Source organism: Rhinoderma darwinii, chromosome 7 (genome assembly GCF_050947455.1).
Source record: "Rhinoderma darwinii isolate aRhiDar2 chromosome 7, aRhiDar2.hap1, whole genome shotgun sequence".
NCBI classification, from domain to species: Eukaryota; Metazoa; Chordata; class Amphibia; order Anura; family Rhinodermatidae; genus Rhinoderma; species Rhinoderma darwinii.
This window is the reverse complement of record NC_134693.1, coordinates 73528515-73555695: the sequence shown is the minus strand read 5'-3', so window position 1 is coordinate 73555695 and position 27181 is coordinate 73528515. Positions and strand designations below refer to the sequence as shown.

General features: G+C 41.3%; 1 protein-coding gene across 4 annotated transcripts in view; it reads right to left on the bottom strand.

Annotated features, from left to right (window-relative positions):
* The window catches only part of TCF20 (transcription factor 20), a 180909-nt gene that overhangs the window by 25219 nt on the left and 128509 nt on the right, over positions 1-27181 (bottom strand). For 3 of the 4 annotated variants that reach the window (XM_075833542.1, XM_075833544.1, XM_075833543.1), the window contains exons 4-5: positions 19737-19786; positions 16819-16910 (exon numbers count right to left, since the gene is read on the bottom strand). In XM_075833542.1, the coding sequence (XP_075689657.1) occupies positions 16863-16910; positions 19737-19786 (98 nt within the window). In that variant the 3' untranslated portion in view covers positions 16819-16862. The remainder of the gene's footprint in view (positions 1-16818; positions 16911-19736; positions 19787-27181) is intronic. The other variant, XM_075833545.1, reaches the window with a different exon arrangement.

Here is a 27181-nt window from a genome sequence, read left to right as displayed (position 1 = left end):
ACGATACGACCACAGATGATCGAGCGTTTGCTCGTTCATCTGCTGATCGCTGCCGTGTGTAAAACAGGGAAATTATCAGAAACAAGCGTTATATGAACGCTGGTCAACACGATAATCGCAGTGTAAAACCCAATTTACAAAACTAGACCCACCAGAGATCGGAACGGATTGATTACGGTCTGTGCAATATGTTGGCACTATGAAAATAGCAGATAATACACAATTTGAAGTCTTTGCTATATACGAATGTCAGCGTGCCTGAAATTCTGATTATATGCCCAAAACATTGGTCAAAGTGGGGGTGCACTGGCTACTGTATGGAGATAACCAACATACATTTTAACAAAACTAATTACCTTTCAATTTGTTGATTACCAATTACTTATTTCCACAAAGAAGCCGGTGCACCTTTTTGGAGTTTGATTATATCTATAAAGTAAAAAATATTTTTTTTTCAGAACTTGTGATCACGATAACAACAAATCGACGGATATATCCGTCACAACCAGGTGCTAGTTCCCACATTGAGACGAATATAAACTACCGTTCAAAAGTTTGGGGTCACCCAGACAATTTTGTGTTTTCCATGAAGACTCACACTTGTATTTATCAAATTAGTTGCAAAATGACTAGAAAATATAGTCAAGACATTGACAAGGTTAGAAATAATGATTTTTATTTGAAATAATAATTTTCTCCTTCAAACTTTGCTTTCGTCAAAGAATGCTCCATTTGCAGCAATTACAACATTGCAGACCTTTGGCATTCTAGCTGTTAATTTGCTGAGGTAATCGGGAGAAATTTCACCCCATGCTTCCAGAAGCCCCTCCCACAAGTTGGATTGGCTTGATGGGCACTTCTTGCGTACCATACGGTCAAGCTGCTCCCACAACAGCTCTATGGGGTTGAGATCTGGTGACTGCGCTGGCCACTCCATTACAGATAGAATACCAGCTGCCTGTTTCTTCCCTAAATAGTTCTTGCATAATTTGGAGGTGTGCTTTGGGTCATTGTCCTGTTGTAGGATGAAATTGGCTCCAATCAAGCGCTGTCCACAGGGTATGGCATTGCAAAATGGAGTGATAGCCTTCCTTATTCAAAATCCCTTTTACTTTGTACAAATCTCCAAATTCACCAGCACCAAAGCAAACCCAGACCATCACATTACCTCCACCATGCTTGACAGATGGCGTCAGGTACTCTTCCAGCATCTTTTCAGTTGTTCTGCGTCTCACAAATGTTCTTCTGTGTGATCCAAACACCTCAAACGTCGATTCGTCTGTCCATAACACTTTTTTCCAATCTTCCTCCGTCCAATGTCTGTGTGCTTTTGCCTATATTAATCTTTTCCTTTTATTAGCCAGTCTCAGATATGGCTTTTTCTTTGCCACTCTGCCCTGAAGGTCAGCATCCCGGAGTCGCCTCTTCACTGTAGACGTTGACACTGGCGTTTTGCGGGTACTATTTAATGAAGCTGCCAGTTGAGGACCTGTGAGGCGTCCATTTCTCAAACTAGAGACTCTAATGTACTTGTCTTGTTGCTCAGTTGTGCAGCGGGGCCTCCCACTTCTCTTTCTACTCTGGTTAGAGCCTGTTTGTGCTGTCCTCTGAAGGGAGTAGTACACACCGTTGTAGGAAATAGTCAGTTTCTTGGCAATTTCTCGCATGGAATAGCCTTCATTTCTAAGAAGAATAGACTGTCGAGTTTCACATGAAAGCTCTCTTTTTCTAGCCATTTTGAGAGTTTAATCGAACCCACAAATGTAATGGTCCAGATTCTCAACTAGCTCAAAGGAAGGTCAGTTTTATAACTCCTCTAAACAGCAAAACGGTTTACAGCGGTGCTAACATAATTGCACAAGGGTTTTCAAGTGTTTTCTAATCATCCATTAGCCTTCTAACACAGTTAGCAAACACAATGTACCATTAGAACACTGGAGTGATGGTTGCTGGAAATGGGCCTCTATACACCTATGTAGATATTGCATTAAAAACCAGACGTTTGCAGCTAGAATAGTCATTTAGCACAACAATGTATAGAGTGTATTTTTAATATAATGTTATCTTCATTGAAAAAAACTGTGCTTTTCTTTCAAAAATAAGGAAATTTCTAAGTGACCCTAAACTTTTGAATGGTAGTGTATCGGTCACTCATATCTCGTGGGTACTGCCACTGTACGCACGAGATCAGAAGCAGGAGCACGGCTGTTCTACACAGCCAAGCTTATGCTGCAATTGGAGAGTACTCGGATTGCAGCAGTTTAACCCCTTAGATGCCACGGTCAATAGCGAACGTGGCATCTAAGGTTTATGACAGAGGGAGGGAGCTCCATCTGCTACCACATCGGCACCCCCGCGACGCGATCGCGTGGCGTCTATGGGTTTCCATGTCAGCCGGGGGCCAAACAGAGGCCCCCAGGTCTGTCTTCAGTAAAGGACAGGCTATAATGCTTTGGTATACGAAGTATACCAAAGCATTATTTCTGCGATCAGAAGATTGCATAGTGAAGCTCCATGTGGGACTATAAAAATTTAAATTTATAAACTGCCAGGTGAATGGCATAAAAAAACAAACCAAAAACTGCAACATTCCCCCCCCCCCCACCCAAAAAAAGTTAATCAATAAGTCTTATGTACCCTAAAATAGTACCAAAGAAATTTTTCTATTTTTCAGAACTACACATTGTCCTGCAAAAAACAAGCCCACATATGGCTGCATGGACAGAAAACGAAAAAGAGTTACGGCTCTCGGTGCGGGACGATGCAAAAACAATTATTTAAAAGGGTTTTTCTTGTGCAAATGTAGGAAAACATATAAAACCTTAACATATTTTGTATCCTTGTAATCGTGCCGACCCATAGAATAAAGGTAACATGTTATTTACAGCCCATAGTGAACGGAGTAATTTTAAAACGTGAAAAACAATGCTGGAATAGCTGATTATTTTTAATTCCCTCCTAAAATAAAGTTAATCGATATATTATATGCACCCAAAATGGTGCAATTGAAAAATACAACTCGTCCCGCAAAAAACAAGCCCTTATACAGATATGTCGATGGAAAAATAAAAAAAAAGTTGTGACTCTTGGAATGAGACCGTGAAAAAACGAAAAATAATCCTTCGTGATCAAGGCCAAAAATGGCCTGTTCGTTATGGGGTTAACAGGTAGCTGTCCTGCTCACTTAAAGGGATTATACTATCAGGGACATTCATGACCTATCCACAGGATATACATAAATGTAAGACAGCTGCGGGACCCGCATTTATCTCTAGATCGGGGCCCCTAAACCCCATTCTACCACTCTGTGTTTAAGCTGAAGCGTGTGATTCCCGACCATGAAGAAGAAAATAGCGTAGCTCGCTGAGCTACGCGGTTTCCGTAACTACCATTCAGTTCTATTGGACTTACGGAAACAAGGTAGCTCAGCGAGGTGGGACCCATACCTATCTGACATTTATGATATATCCTGTGGATATGTCATAAATGTCCCTGATGGGTAAACCCCTTTAAAGGAAACCTGTCACCAGCATTTCACCTATTAAATCAGCAATACCTTGTGGAAGTGGGTAAAAAAAACACAACATTTTTATGTAACCTATAATTAGCTTCTAAGTAGGCTCTGTACCATTAGTAAATCCGTTTTTTAGTATTCCCGTGCCGTATCTTCGTTTGAAAAAGGGTAATATTTTCATTCCTTTCCGAGTTAACCCCACCTCCTTACTTTTGCTTGACCGCTCCACACCTCCTCCCAGCACACATAAAATCCCGTGCTTGTGCACATCGTGACACCATAGCAGCACAAGATTACTAGATTTGAGGCTCGGAAGGGTGTTGGACCCTACATGATGGGCGCATGTGCGCTATCTCAGACGAGATTTCAGCATTCAGGATAAGCTACTTTTCGGCGGTGGGCAGGTATAAGAAGAGGAATGAACAAGACTGCCATATTATTAGCATAAAAGGCACAGACCATTATTTACGCTCGGAGGAGTTTAGGAGAGGGGATAACGGAAATGAACTTTTGAAAGCAGTGGCAGCGAGGGGTAAGTAAAGTCTAATAGGTGAAATGATGGTGACAGGTTCCCTTTTACACCTTCCCGACATTTGTTGTAAGTATAATTCATGGACAGCCAGTATACTTCCGACAAATGGATGGCACCATCCAGAAGCTGAGTCGGTGCCATCATCCCCAGATGTCAGCTGTATCTTACAGCTGACACCCTGCTGTAATGGCGGGGACCGAATTTGGCGGGGATCAAAGCTATTAACCCCTTAAATGTAGCGGTCAAAAGCGATCGTTACATTTAATGTGTTTGCAGCTCATCTGCACCCCAGCAAAGAAATTGCCGGGGTGCCGGTGGCTGCAATGGCAACCGGAGGCCTAATAGTGGCCTGCCTAATACAGAAGCCTTTTAGGCGGGGACTAAAAGGCTTCCGTAGCCGTCACCAAGATGGCTTTGGCTCAGGAGATGAGGCGGCAACATCAGCGGAGTATGTTACAGCAGACATCCACATGTAACGGCAGGAACCAGAGCTAGCTCTGAATCCTGCCATTAACCCCTTAGATGCAGCGATCGAAAGCGATCGCTGCATCTTAGTGGTTGGCAGCAGACTGCTGCTATGGCAACAGGGGGACTAACAATGGCCTCCTGTTCCGCCATTACGCCCCACCCAGAGGAGAAGCCTAATCGGCTCGCTGTCAGTGAATGACTGACAGATCGAATACATTGTACTACACAGGTAGTGCAATGTATCGGAAAAAAAAAATCTGACAGTTGGACCTTCAACTCCCCTAGTGGGACTAAAAAAAAAATAAAAATAAAAAATACAAATTATTTGTACAAAATATAATAAAAAGTTTCATGTAATAAAATAAAACACTAATGCCCTTTATTCCTTATCAAGTCCTTTATTATTGAAAAAAAGAAATAAACCATACATATTTGGTATCGCCGTGACCGTAACGGCCTGAACTATAAAAATATTATATTATTTATTCCACATGGTGACCGGCGTAAAATAAACATAAAAAACAAAAATACCAGAATTTCTGTTTTCTGGTCACTTTTCCCTACAAAATTTGAGAAAAGAAAAAAAAAAGTGATCTAAAAGTCGCATGTTTTCAAAAATGGTACCTATATACACTATAGCTCGTCTCGCAAAAAACAAGCCCTCATACAGCTCAGTCGACGAAAAAAATGTAAAAGTTATGACTCGTACAACATGGCAACAGAAAAAAATTATTTGTAAAAGTTATTTTATTGTGCAAAAAGTTGTAAAACATAAATAAGTGAAATAAATTTGGTATCACCAGTACCGTACTGACCCGCAGAATACAGTTAACATGTAATTCATAACACAAGGTGAATGCTGTAGAAAAAAAAATAAGCTAAAAAACAAAATGCCAGAATTGCTGTTTTTTGGTCACCTTTCCTCCCAAAAAAATAGGATAAAAAGTGATCAAAAAGTCGCATGTACCCCAAAATGGTGCCAATAAAAACTACAGCTCGTCCCGCAATAAAACAGCCCTCATGCCACTATGTCTATAAAAAAATAACATTAGTTAAGGCTCTAATAAGTCAAGAAATTAAAAATATGCAGTAGTGCAGGCCCGAGGGGAACATTTCTCCTGTTTCAAGCGGCGATTTATCAAGGCCCTAAAATTAGCAAACCAGGAAGGGTAGGACGCTAACATATCTGTTGGAAGCAAGAGTACTCGTATTATACCAGGACAACACATTCCCAGCAATATTCCCCAAACTGCAAAAGGTGTGGAGTGTGTACCAAAAGGGGGATAAGAAAGAACACCATTTATCAGTGCGACACTGGCCTGTGCATAAAGGATTGCTTCACAGCGCAACAAATGTCTACGAATTATTCTGTTTTACGCCATTATTATACCACCTGACTATGCCCCTGATGTATTCTGCCCAGCTTACATATGCCCCCACATTATAAACTGAAATACTAGTAAAACGCCAAACAAAAACTACCACGCAAAATCCACGGTCCAAAAGCCAAATGGTGCTCCCTCCCCTCTGAGCCCTACAGTGTGCACAAACAGCAGTTTACTAAACACATATATGGCATTGCCCTAACCAGTAGAACACTTAATTTTTGGGGTGTGTGTCTCCAGTGGCACAACATATTTGCCATGGAAATGGCATATCTAGGTAAAAACTTAAATTTTTGCTTTGCACCATCCGCAGCGCGTTCACTTATGGAAAACACCTGTGGGGTGAAAATGCTCACTAAACCCATTCATAAATGCCTTGAGGGGTGTTTCCCATATGGTATCACTTCTCAGGGGTTTCTTTTATTATTTCACATAGGAGCCTCTGCAATTGTGAACCAATATTATGTAAATCGCCAAATTAGGACTCTTTCGCACGGCACTCTTTCACTCCTGAGCCCTGTCAAATGTCCAGGCAAAAGATTAGGGCCACATGTAGGGTGTTTCTAAAACTGGGAAACACTGCATAATAATTGGGGAGCTGTCTTGTTATGGTGGCACAAGCTGGGCACTACATACTGGCATATCTATGGAAAAATTCCCATTTTCACTCTGCAACATCGAGTGCACACTAATTTCTGGAAAACACCTGCGGGGTTAACATGCTCACTACACCCCTCGGTGAATACCTTGAGGGGTGTAGTTTACAAAATGGGGGTCACTTCTGGGGGATTTCCACGGTTTTGGTCCCACAGGGGCTTTGCAAATGCAACATAGTGCCCAGAAACCAATTCTGTTAAATCTGCATTCCAAAAGCCAAATGGCACCCCTTCCCTTCTGAGCCCCACTGTGTCCCCAAACAGCAGTTTATGACCACATATGGTATTGCCGTACTCTGGAAAAATTGCTTTACAAATGTTGGGTTGGTTTTTCCCCTTTATTTGTTGAGAAAATGAAAAATTTTGAGCTAAAGCTACATCTTATTGAAGAAAAATTTATTTTTTCATTTTCACTGCCCAATTCTAATAAAATCTATGAAACACCTGTGGGGTCAAAATGCTAACTACACCCATACATTCATTCCTCAAGGGTGTAGTATCCCAAATGGAGACACTTTTGGATAGTTTCCACTGTTTGGTCCCACTGGGGCTTTTCAAAAGAGACATGGTGCCAAGAAACCAATCCAGCAAAACCTGTGCTCCAAAAGCCAAATGGCGCTCCCTCCCTTCTGAGCCCTGCCGTGTGCCCAAACAGCAGTTTATGACCACATATGGGGTATTTCCGTACTACAGAGAAGTTACTTTTGTCTTCTTTATCTTGTGAACATTGTTGTTTGTTTTTTTTTAGCTAAAACAACATCTTATTGAATTTTTTTTTTAATTTTTAATTTTCACATCCAAATTCTAATAAAATCTATGCGGTCAAAATGCTCACTACACCCCTAGATAAATTCCTTGCGGGGTTTGGTTTCCAAAATGAGGCCTTTCGAAGTGTTCTTGAAAATTTGAGAAATCTCTGCTAAAGTTTTAAGCCTTGTATTGTCCTAGAAAAAGAAATATACAAATACATTGTTGGCAAGGACTAGAAGCCTATGGGAGCTTCCGTAAATACGGACGGCTACAGATGTGCATCCGTATACTGTCCGTATTTACGAAACCGTTGCTATGCAACATGCTGACGACATCATTTGCAGCCTCCTTTTTTACGGATCCATATATACGGATGGAATACAGATGAAATACGGACAACCTTCCATATATACGGATGAAACACGGATGCCTACGGATCCGTATTTACGGACAGTATTTCGGGATAGATAAAAACACAGTCGTGTGCATGGGGCCTTGACACTTTCCGTTTGTGTCAGTCAGGGCTCCGTTCCGACAGAAAGCTCAGATGAAACGTAGGAACGTAGCCCTGACGAATATGTGAACGAAGCCTTAACCCCTCAATGACCAGGCCATTTTGCGCGTTAATGCCCAAGGATTATTTTTTGTTTTTTCACGGTCGCATTCCAAGAGTCGTAACTTTTTTTTATTCCATCGACCTAGCCGTATAAGGGCTTGTTTATTGCGGGACGAGTTGTATTTGGTAATTGTACCATTTTTAGATGCTTATAATATATAGATTAACTTTTATTAACTTTATTTTAAGAGAGAATTGAAAATAAGCAGCTATTCCAGCATTGAGTTTCACGTTATAAAATTTATGCCGTTTACTATGCAGTGTAAATAACATGTTAACTTTATTCTATGGGTCGGCACGATTGAGGGGATACCAAATATGTAAAAGGTTTTATATGTTTTCCTACGTTTGCACAATAAAAACCCTTTTAGAAAAAATTACTTGTTTTTGCATCGCCGCATTCCAAGAGACGTCATTTTTCTATTTTTCCGTCAATGTGGCCGTATGTGGGTTTGATTTTTGCGGGCCAATGTGTAGTTTTCATGAGTACTATTTTGGGGTACATAGGACTTATAGACTAACTTTTAATTTAATTTTTTTATGGGGGGGGGAATGGGAGAAGAGAGAATTTTGCCGTTGTTTTTTGCGTTTTTTTTGGACGCCGTTCATCCGGCGGTTTAATTAATGTGTTCATTTTATTGTTCGAGTTGTTACGATAGCGGGGATACTATATATGTGTTATTTGATTTGGCTCTTTAACTAAATAAAACCACTTTTTGGGAAAAAAAAAAAAAAGTAGGTTTTATTTGATTTTGACTAAAAAAAATATATATTTTTTTTCCACAAACTTTATTTAACTGGCTTTACATTTATTATTTTAGTCCCACCAGGGGACTTCACTATGCGATCTGCTGATCGCATATATGATGCTTTGGTCTACTTTGTATTCCAAAGCATTACACCGCGTTCCAAATTATTATGCAAATGTTATTTTTCGCTGATTTTCCTAAATAGTCGATGCAAATGACATTCGGTATAGTCTTCAAGCCATCAACCGTTGGAGTATAATGCTAATTTTATTAAACAAATCTCCTGATAACAGATTTTTTTTTTAGAAGTAAAAAACTAAAAATGCACGGTTTCAAATTATTATGCACAACAAAGATCAAAACATTTTAAAGGTTGTAAAGAGAACTAAAATGGTAATTTGTTGAATTTGCAGCATCAGGAGGTCATATTTACAGAAATCAAAAGCTCTTTCAATCCAAAAAAACGTAGCAGGCCAAGTTAAATGTTAACATAGGACCCCTTCTTTGATATCACCTTCACAATTCTTGCATCCATTGAATTTGTGAGTATTTGGACAGTTTCTGCTTGAATATCTTTGCAGGATGTCAGAATAGCCTCCCAGAGCTTCTGTTTTGATGTGAACTGCCTCCCACCCTCATATATATTTTGCTTGAGGATGCTCCAAAGGTTCTCAATAGGGTTGAGGTCAGGGGAACATGGGGGCCACACCATGAGTTTCTCTCCTTTTATGCCCATAGCAGCCAATGACAGAGGTATTCTTTGCAGCATGAGATGGTGCATTGTCATGCATGAAGATAATTTTGCTACGGAAGGCACGGTTCTTCTTTTTGTACCAGGGAAGAAAGTGGTCAGTCAAACTCTACGTACTTTGCAGAGGTCATTTTCACACCGTCAGGGACCCTAAAGGGGCCTACCAGCTCTATCCCCATGATTCCAGCCCAAAACATGACTCCGCCACCTCCTTGCTGACATCGCAGCCTTGTTGGGACATGGTGGCCATTCACCAACCATCCACTACACCATCCATCTGGACCATCCAGGGTTGCACGGCACTCATCAGTAAACAACACGGTTTGAAAATTAGTCTTCATGTATTTCTGAGCCCACTGCAACCGTTTCTGCTTGTGAGCATTGTTTAGGGGTGGCCGAATAATAGCTTTATGCACACTTGCAAACCTCTGGAGGATCCTACACCTTGAGGTTCGCGGGACTCCAGAGGCACCAGCGGCTTCAAATACCTGTTTGCTGCTTTGCAATGGCATTTTAGCAGCTGTTCTCCTAATCCTATTAATTTGTCTGGCAGAAACCTTCCTCATTATGCCTTTATCTGAACGAACCCGTCTGTGCTCTGAATCAGCCACAAATCTTTTCACCGTATGATGATCACGCTTAAGTTTTCTTGAAATATCCAATGTTTTCATACCTTGTCCAAGGTATTGCACTATTTCACGCTTTTCGGCAGCAGAGAGATCCTTTTTCTTTCCCATATTGCTTGAAACCTGTGGCCTGCTTAATAATGTGGAACGTCCTTCTTAAGTAGTTTTCCTTTGATTGGGCACAACTGGCAAACTAATTATCACAGATGTCGGAGATTGATTACAATGATCCAAAGAGCCCTAAGACACAATACCATCCATGAGTTTCATTGAAAAACTAATAATTAAATGTTTATGACACTTAAATCCAATGTGCATAATAATTTGGAACACAGTGTATTGCCGGTCAGTGTAAAACCGACATGCAATCTATTAGGCCATGCCTGAGGCATGGCCTAACAGGCATTTGCTGAAGACAGACCTGGGGGTCTTTGTTAGGCCCCCAGCTGCCATGGAAACCCGACGGCGACCCACTATTTCTTTGCGGGGGCGCCGATGGGGTGACAGAGGGAGCTCCCTCCCTCTGTCAAACACGAGATGTCGCTGTTGATAACGGCATTTAATGGGTTAAGCTGCCGGAATCGGAGCGCGCTTCGGCAGTTCAAGCAGGAGACAGACTGTGTATAACAGCCGTGCTTCTGCAGCTGATCGTGTGTGTACACTGTCAGTACCCACGCGATCACATTATGGATATATCCGTCCTCCTGCACGAACTAGCAGCTGCAGAGGACGGATATATCCGTCCTTCGGCGTTAACAGGTTCAAAAGAGGCTCCGTCACTAGTTTATTAAATTCCCTATCTCCTAACTAATCTCATAGGTGCTATGAAGCTGATAACTAGTGTGATTTGTTTTCAAAAACGTTTATTATTTGCAAAGTTACGAGCATTTTTCTAAATATGCTAATGTGGCTCTTAGGCTCCATGTACACGACCGTGCCCACAATCACGGCCCGCCGACTGCCACCCGCATTTTCGGGCCATGCTCCCATACAAACTATGGGAGTACGGCCTGCAAAATAGAAAAGAATGGACATGATCCATAATTTTCGGAACATTTCTACGGCACTGACACCCATCCGTAGCGCTACAGAAAGGTGTCCGTGTTCAATGAAAGTGAATGGGTCCATTTTTGCGTAATAGGAGCTGTTTTTTAATGAAGTCAATGAAAAACTGCTCCAAAAACGTCCAAAGAAGTGACATGCACTTCGACGCAGGCGTATTTTTACGCGCCGTCTTGACAGCGACGTGTAAAATTACACCTCGTCTGAACAGAACATCGTAAAACCCATCGCAAGCAATGGGCAGATGTTTGCAGACGTAATGGAGCCGTCATTTCAGGCATAATTCGGGCGTAAAACGCCTGAATTACGTCTGAAAATAGGTCATGTGAACATACCCTAATAGCCAAATATGAGGTGACTTTGTCTTCACTCTGGGCTCGTGTAATGTTTCCTGTATGACGCTGTCACATAGTCATACAGCTTCTCCCCCTTCCCTGCCCAGCGACACAGCGTGATCATATACGTTTTCAACTGGTGATAACGCCAGTTGTTTCAGAGCCTGAGATATGGCTGTTTGAAGTGATACCCCTGCCCTCCAGTGATACCCCTGTCTCTCACATTGTGTGAAGCAGCTTCATGCTGATAGGACAGCGTCAGAGGCTGTGAGGTAGCTCCACCTCAGGCGAATCGCTGCCGTTGACACCCATTTGTGTAGTATAGCCTCATTTGGATATTTAGAAAAAAGCTCATAACTTTTAAAATAAACGTTTTGGGACACAATTTTCACCAGTATTATCAGTGTGACAGCGCCTATTAGATTAGCTAGGAGATTGGGCATTGACAAATCCTCTTTAATTTAACCACACTAAAATAAATTAAAATTGCCACTGCGGTCTGGTAGTGTGGATAATATTAAAATTGAAATGTAGCAACGCTATTCGGATATTAGTAGAACATATTAGTTGTATATTTGCTAACTTGCGTCTGCTGCCTGTTAATAACATACAACTACCAGTCAGCACACTGTATTAAAATTCAAAGAGCCCCCCTGACATGTTTTACCATCATCGTCTTCAGGGGTATTGGGGCTAATGGCGACGGAGACAAAAACTTCTACCATTTATAACCACGGTTATGATGTCATGGGCTAATGAGTACTAAGGTCCAATTAGATCCGCTGATCCGATTGTGTCCATCCTCTTTTGACAGGCATCTGAATAAGCCAGTCAAACCTCTAAGCAAACGGCCAATGCAAGTCGGTCCTGGCCGCATGTCCCGTATTGTCAGAAGAATAGAAGACAAATTTCAGTCCATTGCGCAAGACTGTGGACCTAGGCTACATTCAAACGAGCGTAGTTAACCTCAGACATGAAAAACTGCAGTTTTTCAAATCCGAGGTACACCCGTGCGGGACGTGTTGTCACAGATCCCCCATTGTCATAGATACTATGGAGGGATGCGTGACACGTTCTATTTTTTCACAGACCCATAACACGCTCCGTTGAAGCGACAGTCGTGTTAACGGCCCCATTGAAATACAGGAGTCCGCGGGACGGCCATCACATGGACGAGATACACGCTCGCCTGAGCCATTAGTCTCAAAAGAGACATAACACGTCCAAATCAAGACTGCCTAACACACAGCCAATAGTGGAATGTCCTGGGCGCACACGTCCTGTTGCTGAGAAGATGAAGGGGAATTAACAAGTCAAATGCATTTAATTGCGCATGTCTAAGGACAGTCTCAAACTGGACATTTTACATTCCACTGCGCATGTCTCTGGGCTTTCTCAGAAGAGACATTCTACGTCCAGAGCAGAAAAGAAGTTCACCGCTCTTACGGAGTATTTATTTAACACAATATGTAGACCGAAAATAGTATATTGTTCGGTTAAAAGAATTATTTAAAAAAAACACCTTATTAGCAGTCTTTTTAATATAAAACAGCACCCCGCAAATCCCAGAATGTACTGCTATGGCAGGAATGCACGTGCAGACGACTGCCTGTTAATCAGCTGTTTCAGATTCTTCTTTACAAAAAATTTGATCCAGCTTATGGTTGACCAAACACATTATTCCCAACCAATTTATTTTGGAACACCCCAACTCCTTTCATGCCCAGCCCAATTGTGCATAAATATTTGGTGTTCGTACTCAACATGGGTCCTACTAGAAAGGCTGAAGTGAGATCCTACTGGTCCATGGACCTTTTATATCATTGTCCGTTGTACCAAAATACAAAATGACCAGAACCCGCTTTGAGGCCCTTCTCAAATTTCTGCACTTTAGTGACAACTCCCAATGCCCCCCCCCCAGTAGGACCCCCATTTCAACAGACTTTTTAAAATTAGGCTCCTTGTTAATATCTATTCCTCAAAATTTTTCAGAATGCAACACCCCCCGCAAAAGAAATTTCAGTTAATGAATCCCTGGTGCACTTCAAGGGCAGGCTGAAGTTTCACCAATATTTGCCCAATAAGCGCGCCAGATAAAGGATCAAGGTCTACAAGCTGTATGAATCGGAGACCGGATACACACACGCTTTCTGAATTTGTCAGATTTGAAAAAAATCGGCTGTGTCCACAAGGCCAAAACAGGCTGCGCCCTAAAGGGATTTAGGCAATTTCTTATTGAATTGAAAAAGACAGAACAATACAGCCCCCAAACTGTCCCCCATACTGACCACAACTGGGAAGAAAGTGTGGGACCTCCTACAGTTTGATCAGGGACACAATTTGTACTTTGATAACTGGTACACAAGTGTACCCCTGTTCAAATGTCTTCTAGAGAAAATAGTGGCATGTGGGACGGTGCAAAGAAACCAGAGGCACCTTCCCAAGACCCTCATCAGCCATTCCCTACAAATTGGCGAAAGCAGGGCATTGCTGCAGGATGTTAGTATGCCAACGTTGATATATGACACCAGCTGCACCCGTCCCCACACGTGGATTCACATTGTCAACAATGGAGCCTGTGTGTATTCAGGCATATAATAAATTCATGGGGCAGATATGACCTGAATGATCAGGTGTTAAAACGGTATAGTGCCACGCGGAAAAGCTAACTTTGGTACAAAAAAATGGTAGTGTACCTCGTCCAGATGGCATCATATAACTCCTTTTTAATTTTTCGTAAAGCTGGCCACCGAGGTACATACTTGGAGTACCAAGAAAAAACATATTAAAACTCTTTTACTTGGAGACGAGGTGGGGGAAACTTCTGCTGATTCAAGTAGTGATTGTCGAATGGTTCCTGGGCAGCACTTTCCAAGTGAAGTGCCTACCACAGCAAAAAAAAGGCGGGGCACAAAAATGGTGCCGTGTCTGCACAAAAAGGGGTATTCGAAAGGATACCATATACCAGTGTGACACTTATCCATCCAAACAAGGACTCTGCATGGAGGACTGCTTCCGCATCTTTCACACCTCCGTGGATTAAAAATTGTATACTTTTAAAACCCTCACCCCATCCCTTTATCACTCTGGTCTTTTACCCATCTTTAAAATTGGAAACTCTAAAAAAAAAAAAAAAAAAAAAAAAAAAAAACAAAAAAAAAAACTTAGAACAAAACTAAAAACCCTCATTATACCCCTAGATGAATACATAATCCTATAACAAATGTGTATGATCTGCACAACTTTTTTAGGCCCCATGCTTGTGGCCAAAAATCATAAAAGTAAAAATAAGGCCTCAAAATCCTTGTGGTGCTTCTTCACTTCCAGGCACTGCTGTGTGCAGACAACATATTTAGACCACTTTGGGTATTTCTGAACTTAGAAGAAACAGCCCAATAGATGTTGAGATTCTTTCCTTCACTTACCTGCTCTGGGTCTGAAAAATCTGTCCTATAAAAGACACATTTGTAAAAAATGTAACATTTTATTTTTCATTCCAGATTTCCACTAAATTCAGCAAAAAAAACAACCATGAGGTCATTTAAGTGATCACACACCTAGATAAATTCTTTGAAGGGTGCAATAGGGTCACTTCTTGGGGGTTCCATGGTACTGGTACCTCAGTAGCACTGCGAACGCGACATGGCACCGAAAACCATTCCAGTGAAATCTTCTCTTCTGAGCCCTACCGTAGGTCCAGACAGCAGTTTATTACCACATATGCACATATGGGATATTGATGTAATCGGGGGAAATTGCTTTACAAATGTTGGGGTGCTTTTTCTCCTTGATTCCTTGTAAAAACAAAAAACTTCTACTTTTTTTTTTCCGAAACAAAGATTTTCACCTGACCAATTCCAATAAATTCAGCAAAAAACTTGTGGGTGAAAATGCTAACTATACCCCTAGAAAAATTCCTTGTGGGGTGTAGTCTCCAAAACAGGCTCACTTTTGAGGGGTTTCCACTGTTTTGGCACCACAAGACCCTTTTTAAAACCGGATGTGGTGCCTAAAATATCTTCCAAAAAAAAGAAAGCGCCAAAATCCTCTAGGTGCTCCTTTGCTTCTGAGGCCTGTGTTTCAGTCCATTAGCACACTAGAGCCACATGTGGGATATTTCTAAAAACTGCAAAATATGGGCAATAAACACTGAGTTGTGTCTCTCTAGTAAAACCTTCTGTGTTACAGAAAAAAAAATGTATTACAAATGAACGTTGCAAAAAAATATAATTTGTAAATTTCGCCTCTACGTTACATTAATTCCTGTGAAACGCCTAAAGCGTTGAGACGTTCTGAATGCTGTTTTGAATACTTTGAGGGGTGTAGTCTTTAAAATGGGGTGATTTATGTGGACTTTCTAATATATAAGGCCCGCAAAGCCACTTCAGAACTGAACTGGTCCCTGAAAAAATAGCCTTTTGAAATTTTCTTGAAAATGTGAGAAATTGCTGCTAAAGTTCTAAGCCTTGTTACGTCCTAGAAAAATAAAAGGACGTTCAAAAAAAGATGCAAACAAAGTAGACATATGGGGGATGTTAACTAGTAACTATTTTGTGTGGTATTACCATCTGTTTTATAAGCAGATACATTTAAATTTTGAAAAATGCAAATTCACATTTTCTCAAAATTGGTGTTTTTTAGAAATAAATATTGAATGTATCGACTAAATTTTTTCACTAACAAAGTACAATATGTCACGAAACAACAATTCTCAGAATTACTTGGATAGGTAAAAGCATTCAAAAGTTATTACCACAAAGTAACACGTCAGATTTGAAAAAAATTGGCTGTGTCCACAAGGCCAAAACAGGCTGCGCCCTAAAGGGATTTAGGCAATTTCTTATTTTTCCATCCCTTATTTCCTAAAGCATGTTTATACGCAAAAAATTCTCTTGGGGGCCACACAAAACACGCAAGAAAATTATTTCACTTTAGGAACACATCAGGAAATCCAATATAATGTTCATGAAACTTGAACCACTTAATTAGGCACAATTTATTTTTGTTGTACAAACATAACAGTAGTTTATTGCCTTTTAGTAGGCCCATATGTATATATTTAAGATCCAATCTCTCGGTCTGAAATAATTTAAATAAATATCTTCCTATGTGGCAGATATTTAGTTGGGGAAATCCCATGGAAAAGACAATGACATTGAGAATGTGACAGACATTTCAACCACAGCACCTAGAGGTTAGCAAAAATGTGGTTAAAATGTAATAAAATTTGCAAGAATGTCGAATATTGAAAAAGAAGAATTAAATTGATGTTGCTCCAACAGCAGAAGAAAACAGCTGAGAAAAAAGGCAAACATGGTGCATTAGAAATGACCAAAAGGTCTAGGACGGAACGAAACACTAACCCACTACCCACCTGTGCTTGAATTTTATCTCCAAATTTAGGCCATATTTCCCCCCTCAGCCCTGCTCAGGCTGTTCTGCTGAAACACCCTTTATTGTCTTGGTCTGAAAGAAGGAAAGACAGTAGGTAAAAGAGGAATCAAGAATATAGTACAAACATAAAATAAAACGGGGAGCCTGCTAAAAGACAGATATTCCTCAAAATAATAAAAAAGGTCTCAAACTATACATGCTGGGTTCACATTGTAGGTTTTTTATGGGGAGTTTTTCTTTTGCGTTTTTGAAATGTTAAAAGAAAAAGGCATCTTAAAACTGCATGCATTTTGGTAAAAATGAATGCGTTTATAAATACTGATGCGTTTTTACAAAGCGTTTCAGCGTTTTTCATATGCGTTTTTTTCCCTGCATTACAAAAATGCAACCTGTAAACCTGTCCGCACATTAAAACCACTTACAGATGAAGTGAATAACATTCATTATCTCATTACAATGGCACCTGTCAAGTGCTTCAAGTCAAGTATATGGGTTCTTGAAGTTGATGTGCTGGAAGCAGGAAAAATGGGCAAGTGTAAGGATCTGAGCAACTTTGACAAAGGCCAAATTGTGATGGCTAGACGACTAGGTCAGAGCATCTCCAGCAGGTCTTGTGGGGTGTTTCTGGTATGCAGTAGTTAGTACCTACCAAGGAAGGAAAACTGGTGAACCGGCTACAAGCTTAAAGAGGCTCTGTCACCAGATTTTGCAACCCCTATCTGCTATTGCAGCAGATCGGCGCTGCAATGTAGATTACAGTAACGTTTTTATTTTTAAAAAACGAGCATTTTTGGCCAAGTTATGGCCATTTTTGTATTTATGCAAATGAGGCTTGCAAAAGTACAACTGGGCGTGTTGAAAAGTAAAAGTACAACTGGGCGTGTATTATGTGCGTACATCGGGGCGTGTTTACTACTTTTACTAGCTGGGCGTTCTGTTGAGAAGTATAATCTACATTGCAGCGCCTATCTGCTGCAATAGCAGATAGGGGTTGCAAAATCTGGTGACAGAGCCTCTTTAAGGGCACCCAAGGCTCATTGATGCACGTGGGCAGGGAAGGCTAGCCTGTCTGGTTTAATCCCACAGAAAAATGAATGTAGAATTCATTGTTAAAAAAAAACTTAATGATGGCTTTGATAGAAAAGTGTCAGAACTATCGCAACTTCCTGCATTTAAGGCTGCATAGCCGCAGACCGGTTAGAGTGCCTATGCTGACCCCTGTCCACTGCCAAAAGGGCCTGCAATTAGCATGTGAGAATCAGAACTGAACCGTTGAGCAATGGAAGAAGGTAGCCTGGTCTGATGAATCTTTTACATCATGTGGAGGACAGGGTGTGTCGCTAATCTGGGGAAGAGATGGCACCAGGATGCACTATGTAATACTATGAACTGCCGCTACAAGTGCGTTGGCAATTAACAGAACGGAGAAAGTAAGGAACGAAGGAGAAACATCGCTCACACAAGTGCCGCCGCCCCTTTAAAACAGCTGATTGGGGGGGGGGGGGGTGCCGACATTTGTCAACACACTCTGGTGTCCCATACTCATGTCACTCACAAGTCTCTTTCAAATAATACATCTTATAACTGCAGGCCTTCATATGTGCATGCCTCGGTCTGCTAAGCAACCCTACTGACACTACCAGTCCCAAATATATTCAATGTAGGAAGCACTGAGAACCTAGAGTGAACCCTGCTGAAGGAACATCAAATTGCCTCCCCTGATGCTTAGGAATGTTTATACAGCTCCCAGTGGCTGCAGCTAAAAGGAGAGTTTGAGATATATAGATATCCATCTATCCATCTATCTATAAATCTGGACTGGAGTATGACTGGAGGATCTATGCCAGAAGTATCTAAGAGATGAGCACCTATACATAAAAAGTGCCGTTATCCGCTCTATGGTTTGTGTTTAACGTGGTAGTGCTCACCGGCACCATTTTTATTACATATATTAACAGCATTCTTCTGCCAAAGATCCTCCAGTCCAGATTTCTTTTACTTGTACGTTTTGAGTATCCTGCCACAAATAAAACGGATAATCCAGTGTGGTCAATGAATGAATGCAGAAATTAATTTACAGCGTTGGAAAAAGAGGTGATCAAAAATGCACAACAGTATATTTCATGGTGTTATATTGTAATTATATTACAGAAGAGTCTTAAATTGGAGCTAGAATTTGATATGGAGTTGAACGTCCCCTTAAAGGGGCTGTATGAAATGGGAAAACCATGGCTGCTCTCTTCACAGAAACACCACCACTGCTGCCCATAGGCTGTGTCTGGCATTGCAGCTCAGCCCCATTCACTTGAAAGCAGCTGAGCTGTAACACTAGAGATGCAGGACATGGACCAGAGCGGCATCGAAGAAAAAAAAGCCATCATTTTCTAATCTCACATAACTCCTTCAATTGTCCATACAATTTGGAACATTGTTGTTAGTTCTGCAACAAAAAAACCAAGTGATTTTTACATGCTGTGCTCTTAAGAACGTAGCGGTCCCACTCTCCCTGCTTGTGTAGCCACCTGCAGCGACCTTGGCGTGTGGGCGAAAACAAACTAAAAAAACGCAGAAGAAACCAAAAGACATGCTTTCTACAAAACTGCTCCTGGCAGTGTATGTGTGTGTGATATGTAAATCTCTAAAATAGAAAATGTTAACTGCGAGTACCACTGGGGACAGATCCAGTAGCGGTGAATGCCTTCTGAGCACAATTTATTGTATACATATTGAACAACACTAAGAAATAAAAAGTTTGTGTCAGTCAGGGCTCTGTTCCGACGGAAAGCTCAGAGGGAACGGAGCCCTGACGCAGATGTGAACGAAGCCTAAAACAACCACCGAGTTGTTTTTAATATAATCCCCAAGATGATGTAATGCACAACATGCGGTTCTCCTTACCTTGTGCTTGGGGCACCGTACTGAAAAGTTTTCTTCAGTTAGTAAACATTCTGCAAGAAAACAAAAAAACAAAATAAAAATGGCAGTCCTTAATAATATGCTGTAATAGGAAAAGAACATAACAAAAACCTGTATCAAGATTGCATCATTTTTTATGTTTTGATGCACTGGATATATAAGGAAGGGTTTCAGGGACTGCGCTGTATGGATGTCTGAGGGCTGTATTACTTTTGGTACATTAAATGTAAATGTGCTAGACTGATTCAAATGAAAGAATTCTGATCGGCACTCCCAATGCGTGGCAAGGGTGTCCTGTGGTTGGGATTATGTCCATAAATTGTTATATATAGAAATCCCACAGCACTCCTCTTCAATGCAAAGGGTGCTTTTTTATTATGAGCGAATACACTTGTTTCAGGATATTTTTCAATTTGAAAGACAATTTTTAATTCCACCGTAATTAAAAAAGTTGCCCTGTGCTGGATCGGTGTCATTGTTTGAAAAGGTTAGCTTTAATCTTTCTTCCATCAGCTGGATGGTATTATGTACAGTAACCATTTATTTATTTTTAAATGGTTCTCGAACGGATTCCAAATAAAACGGCATTGTGTCCTCATTTACGGAGGGGGAACCGTTCACATTGAAAATCCAGTCCAATCTGTGGGCGGCAGCATGTTATAGAGGAGGAGAAGGTAAGACGGTTGAGGTATATTTTTATAGCAAAGAATGGAGTATAACTTAGAACTTATTCATTCAAACCTCTGCTCATACTGGGTTTAGGAGTACAGCGGACGGTCTTACTCGGTGACCCTCTCTTTGTAGGTCTGTGAAAACAACAAATACACTATATGGACTAAAGTATTGGGACACAGCTCTTAATCATTGCATTCATGTGTCTCATTTAGTCCCATTGCCACAGGTGTATAAAGTCCAGCACCTGGTCATGCAGTCGCCTTTACAAACATTTGTGAAAGAATGGGTCGTTCTAAATAGCTCCGTGAATTCCAGCGTGGTACTGTAATAGGATGCCACTGTTGTAACAAGTCAGTTCATGAAATGTCTTCCCTCCTAGATATTCCACGATCACTTGTGAGTGGTATTATATTAAAGTGGAAGCGTTTAGGAACCACAGCAACTTAGCCACGAAGTGGCAGACTACGTGAAGTTACTGAGCAGGGTCGCCATGCTGAGGCACATAGTGTATAAAAGTCTCCAACGCTCTGCTTACATAGCCATAGAGGTACATAGCCTTAACCCCTTAATGACCAAGCCATTTTTAAAGTTTTTCCATCGTCGCATTCCAAGAGCTACAACCTTTTTATTTTTGCGTCGACATAGCTGTATAAGGTCTTGTTTTTTGTGGGACAAGTTGTATTTTTTAATAGCACCATTTTGGGGGACATATTATTTATTGATTAACTTTTATTAACATTTTGGGGGGGGGGGGTGGGGATAGAAAAAAACCTGAAATTTCGCCACTCTTTTTCGCGTCTTAAAGAGGCTCTGTCACCAGATTTTGCAACCCCTATCTCCTATTGCAGCAGATCGGCGCTGCAATGTAGATAAGAGTAACGTTTTGTTTTTTTTCAAAAACGAGCATTTTTGGCCAAGTTATGACCATTTTTATATTTATGCAAATGAGGCTCTTAAGTACAACTGGGCGTGTTTAAAGTTAAAGTACAACTGGGCGTGTATTGTGTATGTACATCTGGGCGTTTTTACTTCTTTTACTAGCTGGGCGTTGTGAAGAAGTGAATAATGCTGACGAATCAGCATCATCCACTTCTCTTCAGAACGCCCAGCTTCTGGCAGTGCAGACACACAGCGTGTTCTCGAGAGATCACGCTGTGACGTCACTTCCTGCCCCAGGTCCTGCATGGTGTCGGACGAGCGAGGACACATCGGCACCAGAGGCTACATTTGATTCTGCAGCAGCATCGGCGTTTGCAGGTAAGTAGCTACATGTTATAGATTTATAGTCGGGGTCGTTACGGACGCGGCGATACCAAATGTGTAACTTTTTTACTTTATTTTGTTTTTTAAATAGTAAAGTATTTTGTAAGGGGAAAAGCTGGGTTTTTCATTTTTTTCCACATTTTTTTTAAAATTAACTTTATTAAACTTTTTTTTAACTTTTTTTACTAGTCCCATTAGGGGACTTTAATATGCGATTCTCCGATCGCTATTGTAATACACTGCAATACTTTTGTATTGCAGTGTATTACTGCCTGTCCGTTTAAAACGGACAGGCATCTGCTAGGTCATGCCTCCGGCATGATCTAGCATGCATTCGCTCCAGGCAGACCTGGGGGCCTTTATTAGGCCCCCGGCTGCCATTAGCGACACAGACACTCGACGATCGTATCGCTGGGTGTCGGTGGGAGAGAGGGAGCTCCCTCCAAAACCACTCAGATGCGGTGCGCGCTATTGTGCACCGCATCTGAAGGGTTAAACGGGTGAGATCAATACTAATATCGATCTCACCCGGCAGAGCAGGGACGCCCCCAGCCCTCAGCTGCCTCTGGCAGCTGAGAGCAGGGAGATTTGATGCTCCCTGCTCTGTTTACTTTATCCTGATGCAGTAAAAAGGCATATGCATCAGAATAACTTTGTGGTAATAACTCCGGAATGCTTTTACCTATCCAAGCGATTCTGAGATGGTTTTCTCGTGACATATTGTACTTTATGTTAGTGAAAAAATTTGGTCGATAAATTCAATATTTATTTGTGAAAAACTTTAAATTTTAGCAAAAATTTGCAAAAATTAGCTTTTTTCTAAATGTAAATGTATTTCCTTGCAAAACAGATAGTAAAACCACACAAAATAGTTACTAGTTAACATCCCCCATATGTCTACTTTATGTTTGCATCATTTTTTTTCACGTACTTTTATTTTTCTAGGACGTTACGAGGCTTAGAACTTTAGCAGCAATTTCTCATATTTTCAATAAAATTTCAATAGGCCATTTTTTCACGGACCAGTTCAGTTCTGAAGTGGCTTTGAAGGCCTTATATATTAGAAAGTCCCCATAAATCACCCCATTTTTAAAACTGCACACCTCAAGGTATTCAAAACCACATTCAGAAAGTATTTTAACCCTTTAGGCGTTTCACAGGAATTAAGGCAAAGTAGAGGTGAAATTTACAAATTTCAAATACACAGAAGGTTTTACCAGGGAAACGCAACTCAATATTTATTGCCCAGATTCTGCAGATTTTAGAAATATCCAACATGTGGTCCTAGTGTCCTAATGGACTGAAACAAAGGCCGTAGAATCAAAGGAGCACCTAGTGGATTTTGGGGCCTCCTTTTTTTTTAGGAATATATTTTAGGCACCATGTCGTTTGTAGTGGTCTTGTGGTACCTAAACAGTCGAAACCGCCAATTTGGACCCCATTTTGGAAACTACACCCCTCAATGCATTTTTCTAGGGGTATAGTTAGCATTTTGACCCCACAGTTTTTTTTTGCAGAATTTAGTGGAATTAGTCTGTGAAGATGAAAATCACCTATTTTTCTGTGGAAACATAGAATTTTTTCATTTTTACAAGGAATAAAGGAGAAAAAGCCGCCCAACATTTCTAAAGCAATTTCTCCCGATTACGGCAATACCCCATATGTGGTCGTAAACTGGATGTTTGGACCCACAGCAGGGCTCAGGAGGGAAGGAGCGCCTTTTGGATTTTGGAGCGCAGATTTTGCTGGATTGGTTTTCAGTGCCATGTCGGGTTTGCAACGCAAACGTAACTTTTTTGTCAAAAAAGCTGTGGGAGGTTTTGTTTTTTGCGGGACGGGTTGTAGTTTTTATTGGTACCATTTTGGGGTAAATGCGACTTTTTATTCTATATCTTGGGAGGGGTGGTGACCAAAAAATAGCGATGCTGACAGTTTTCCGTTTATTTTGTTTGCGGCGTTCACCGTGCGGAAAAATGAACATTATAGTTTCATACTTTGGGTCGTTACAAACACGGTGATACCAAATATGTGTACTTTTTTTTTTTTTTTTTTTTTTTTTTTAACGGTTTCATTTTTTCCCTATAATAAATGACTTATTATAGGAAAACAAAACCTTTTATTTTTACACTTTTCTAAAACATTATTAACTTTTTTCACTTTATATTTTTGACCTGCAGCTTTGATCGCTGCTAGAATACATTACACTACCTAGGTAGTGTAACGTATTCCAACTGTCAGTGTGACGTCACAGTCACTCTGACAGTTGATCTACGAGGATCAGCAAAGGCTGATCCTCATAGGCTTCCATACATGGCAGACCCGGAGGCCGTTGCCTGGCCTCCAGATGCCATTACAAGCATCAGCAGCCCCCACAATTGCACGGGGGCTGCTGATGTGGTACAAACCCTGTACATGCGGAGATCGCAATCGAGCCCCGCATGTAACGGGTTAATTGCCGAAATCAGCGGCGATGAGCCGCTGATCGGCAACACTGGAGTGTTAGCTGTCAGGGACAGCTGATCTCCAAGTTCCCGATGCACACCTTGTCGCCGACAGTGCGCATCGGGAACGACACAGTGACTTCCTGTCACTCTGACAGGAAGCCTATCAGGACCAGCCAAAGGTTGGTCCTGATGGGCTTCCGTCCATGGCAGACCCGGAAGCCATTGTTTGGCTTCCCTTTGCCATACTAACTATCGGCAGACCCCGCGATTTAAGACCGGGGTCTGACGATATGATCGAAACCCCTAAAATTTGGCGATTGCAACCAATCGCCGAATTTAAGGGGTTAATTTGCCGAAATCAGCGGCAAAGGACCGCTGGCCGGCAAGAGGGGAGGGTCAGCTGTCAGCTACAGCTGACCTCCCGGTTCCCGGTGCACAATGTCGCCGACCGTGTGCACCGGGAAAAACTCAGTAACTGTACGTCCTCGTGCGGGAAGTAACCTCCCGCAACGACGGACAGTTACGTCCTGGTGCGGATAGGGGTTAACAAGTAGGGATTGTCCAAAGCGGACAACCCATTTAAGTCGCTACACTAGCCCTCCTGGCGAACATTTCAAATAAAACAAATAAAGTAACGTTTATTCAATGTGGCCCCATCTCACCAGAGCCAGTTTTCATTTTTTGAGTTTCGTCTTTTTCTCCATACCTTCCAAGAGCCATGCCTTTATTTTTCTATTAACATGACCGTATGAGGGCTTTGTTTTTTGCAGGATAAGTTGATTTTTTTAATGGAACTCAATGTACCATATAATGTATCGAGAAACGTCAAAAATATTTTGTAGGGAGGAATTGGGAAAAAAAATACCCTTTTGTCAGTTTTTTGGGTTTCGTTTTTACGGCCTTTACTGCAGTAAAAATTCCATGTTCTGCGGGTCAATATGACAACGACTATACCATATTTATAGTTATTACTTTAACAAAATGAAAACAATTTGTTAAAAAAAAAATCCAAATGTCTCCATATTCTGAGATTCATATTTTTTTTTTGGTCGATGGAGCGGTGGTGTATAATTTTTAGGTCGACAGATTTTAGCACTTTTTATGCAATTTTGTTAAATACAAAGTAATGTACAAAAAATAAAAAAATAATAATTGGAATGACTACGTCGGTAAAAGTCAGAACTCTTCTACTATAACGTTATTTAACCCGCAGAGTGAGCGCCGTAAAATACAAATATCCATCAGAATTGCTGTTTTTTGGGTACCTCACCTTCCCAAAAAAATGGAATAAGAAGTGACCATAAAGTCGCATGTAGCCCAAAACGGTACCAATTAAAGCTACAGCTCGCGCCGCAAAAAATAATCCCTCACACCGCTCAATCAACGGAAATATAAAAAAAGGTATTGGTCTCCGAACATGGTGGCACAAAACAATTTTTTGTTCTTAAATTGCGCGTTCCCACTCATCAGCTCTCGGCAGACGAGGAAAATACATTGTGATCTCTCGCGAGAAATCACAGTCTTGTCGTGCTGGTCTTCCAAGAGCTGAAGAGTGGGCGCGTGCGTATGCGCGCGCTGGCATGCATTCGCGCACAGCTCAGATGCCGCTGCCAAAGATACTCCAGCCGCCATGGAACAGAAGAAGAATTCTCATTCTTTTTCTCCTTTTCTGTTCCGTGGTGGCGGCGGGGCTGCACGTGCACACGCTCTCCTCTCTCTAGCTCGTGCTGTGACACTGTCCGTAGGGGATTGGACAGTGTCACAGCGATGGAACACGCCCCCTTGCCAATTACACGCCCCATTGACAGTTCAGGTGGTTATTTAAACATCGGGCGCCAAATATAACAGCACTGATATCTAAATAATGGAGAAAGATCGGAGAAAAATTTATAGTGAGACAGGGTTTTTACAGCCCTGCCTAGTACTTGCTGCACATGTATGGGCAGGTTAAAGAGGCTCTGTCACCAGATTTTGCAACCCCTATCTCCTATTGCAGCAGATCGGCGCTGCAATGTAGATAAGAGTAACGTTTTTTGTTTTTTTTTTAAAACGAGCATTTTTGGCTTTCTAAAGTACAACTGGGCGTGTTTAAAGTAAAAGTACAACTGGGCGTGTATTGTGTTCGTTACATCTGGGCGTTTTTACTTCTTTTACTAGCTGGGCGTTGTGTATAGAAGTGTATGATGCTGACGAATCAGCATCATCCACTTCTCTTCAAAACGCCCAGCTTCTGGCAGTGCACAGACACAGCGTGTTCTCGAGAGATCACGCTGTGACGTCACTCACTTCCTGCCCCAGGTCCTGCATCGTGTCGGACCAGCGAGGACACATCGGCACCAGAGGCTACATTTGATTCTGCAGCAGCATCGGCGTTTGCAGGTAAGTAGCTACATCGACTTACCTGCAAACGCTGATGATGCTGCTGCAGGTAACTGTGCTCTTGGGAACTTTCAGTGCAGAAGACATTTTTTTGTACCTTTCGCCAGATCTGTGACTCCACACAATCCTGTCTCTGAGCTCTACAGGCAGCTCCTTCCTCCTCAAGGCTTGGTTTTTGATCTGATATGCATTGTCAGCTGTGAGAACTTATATAGACAGGGGTGTGTCTTTGCAAATCATGCCCAACCAAATGAATTTACCATAGGTTGACTCCAATCAAGTTGTAGAAACATTCCATAGATCTAGAGAAATGGGAGGCCCCCAGAGCTAAATTTCATGCGTCATAGCAAAGGGTCTGAATACTTATGTCCATGCGAATTTTAACATTTCTAAAATTCTGTTTTCACTTAGTCATTATAGGCTATTGAGTGCAGAATGATAGGAAAAACTTGATTATTTTTTTTAGAAGGCCTCCACATAAAATGTGAAAAAAGTTAAAGGGTCTGAAGACCTTCCGAATCAACTGTAAAAATGACTGACTAAACTAATGAGACTGTGTGAGCTGCTGCTAAAATGTGCTGATTACGAATATGATTGGCATCTAGTTTAGACAACCGCTAAGGAAAGGAGAGGGATGCTTATTTTCTATGTTAAATTAACAGCAAC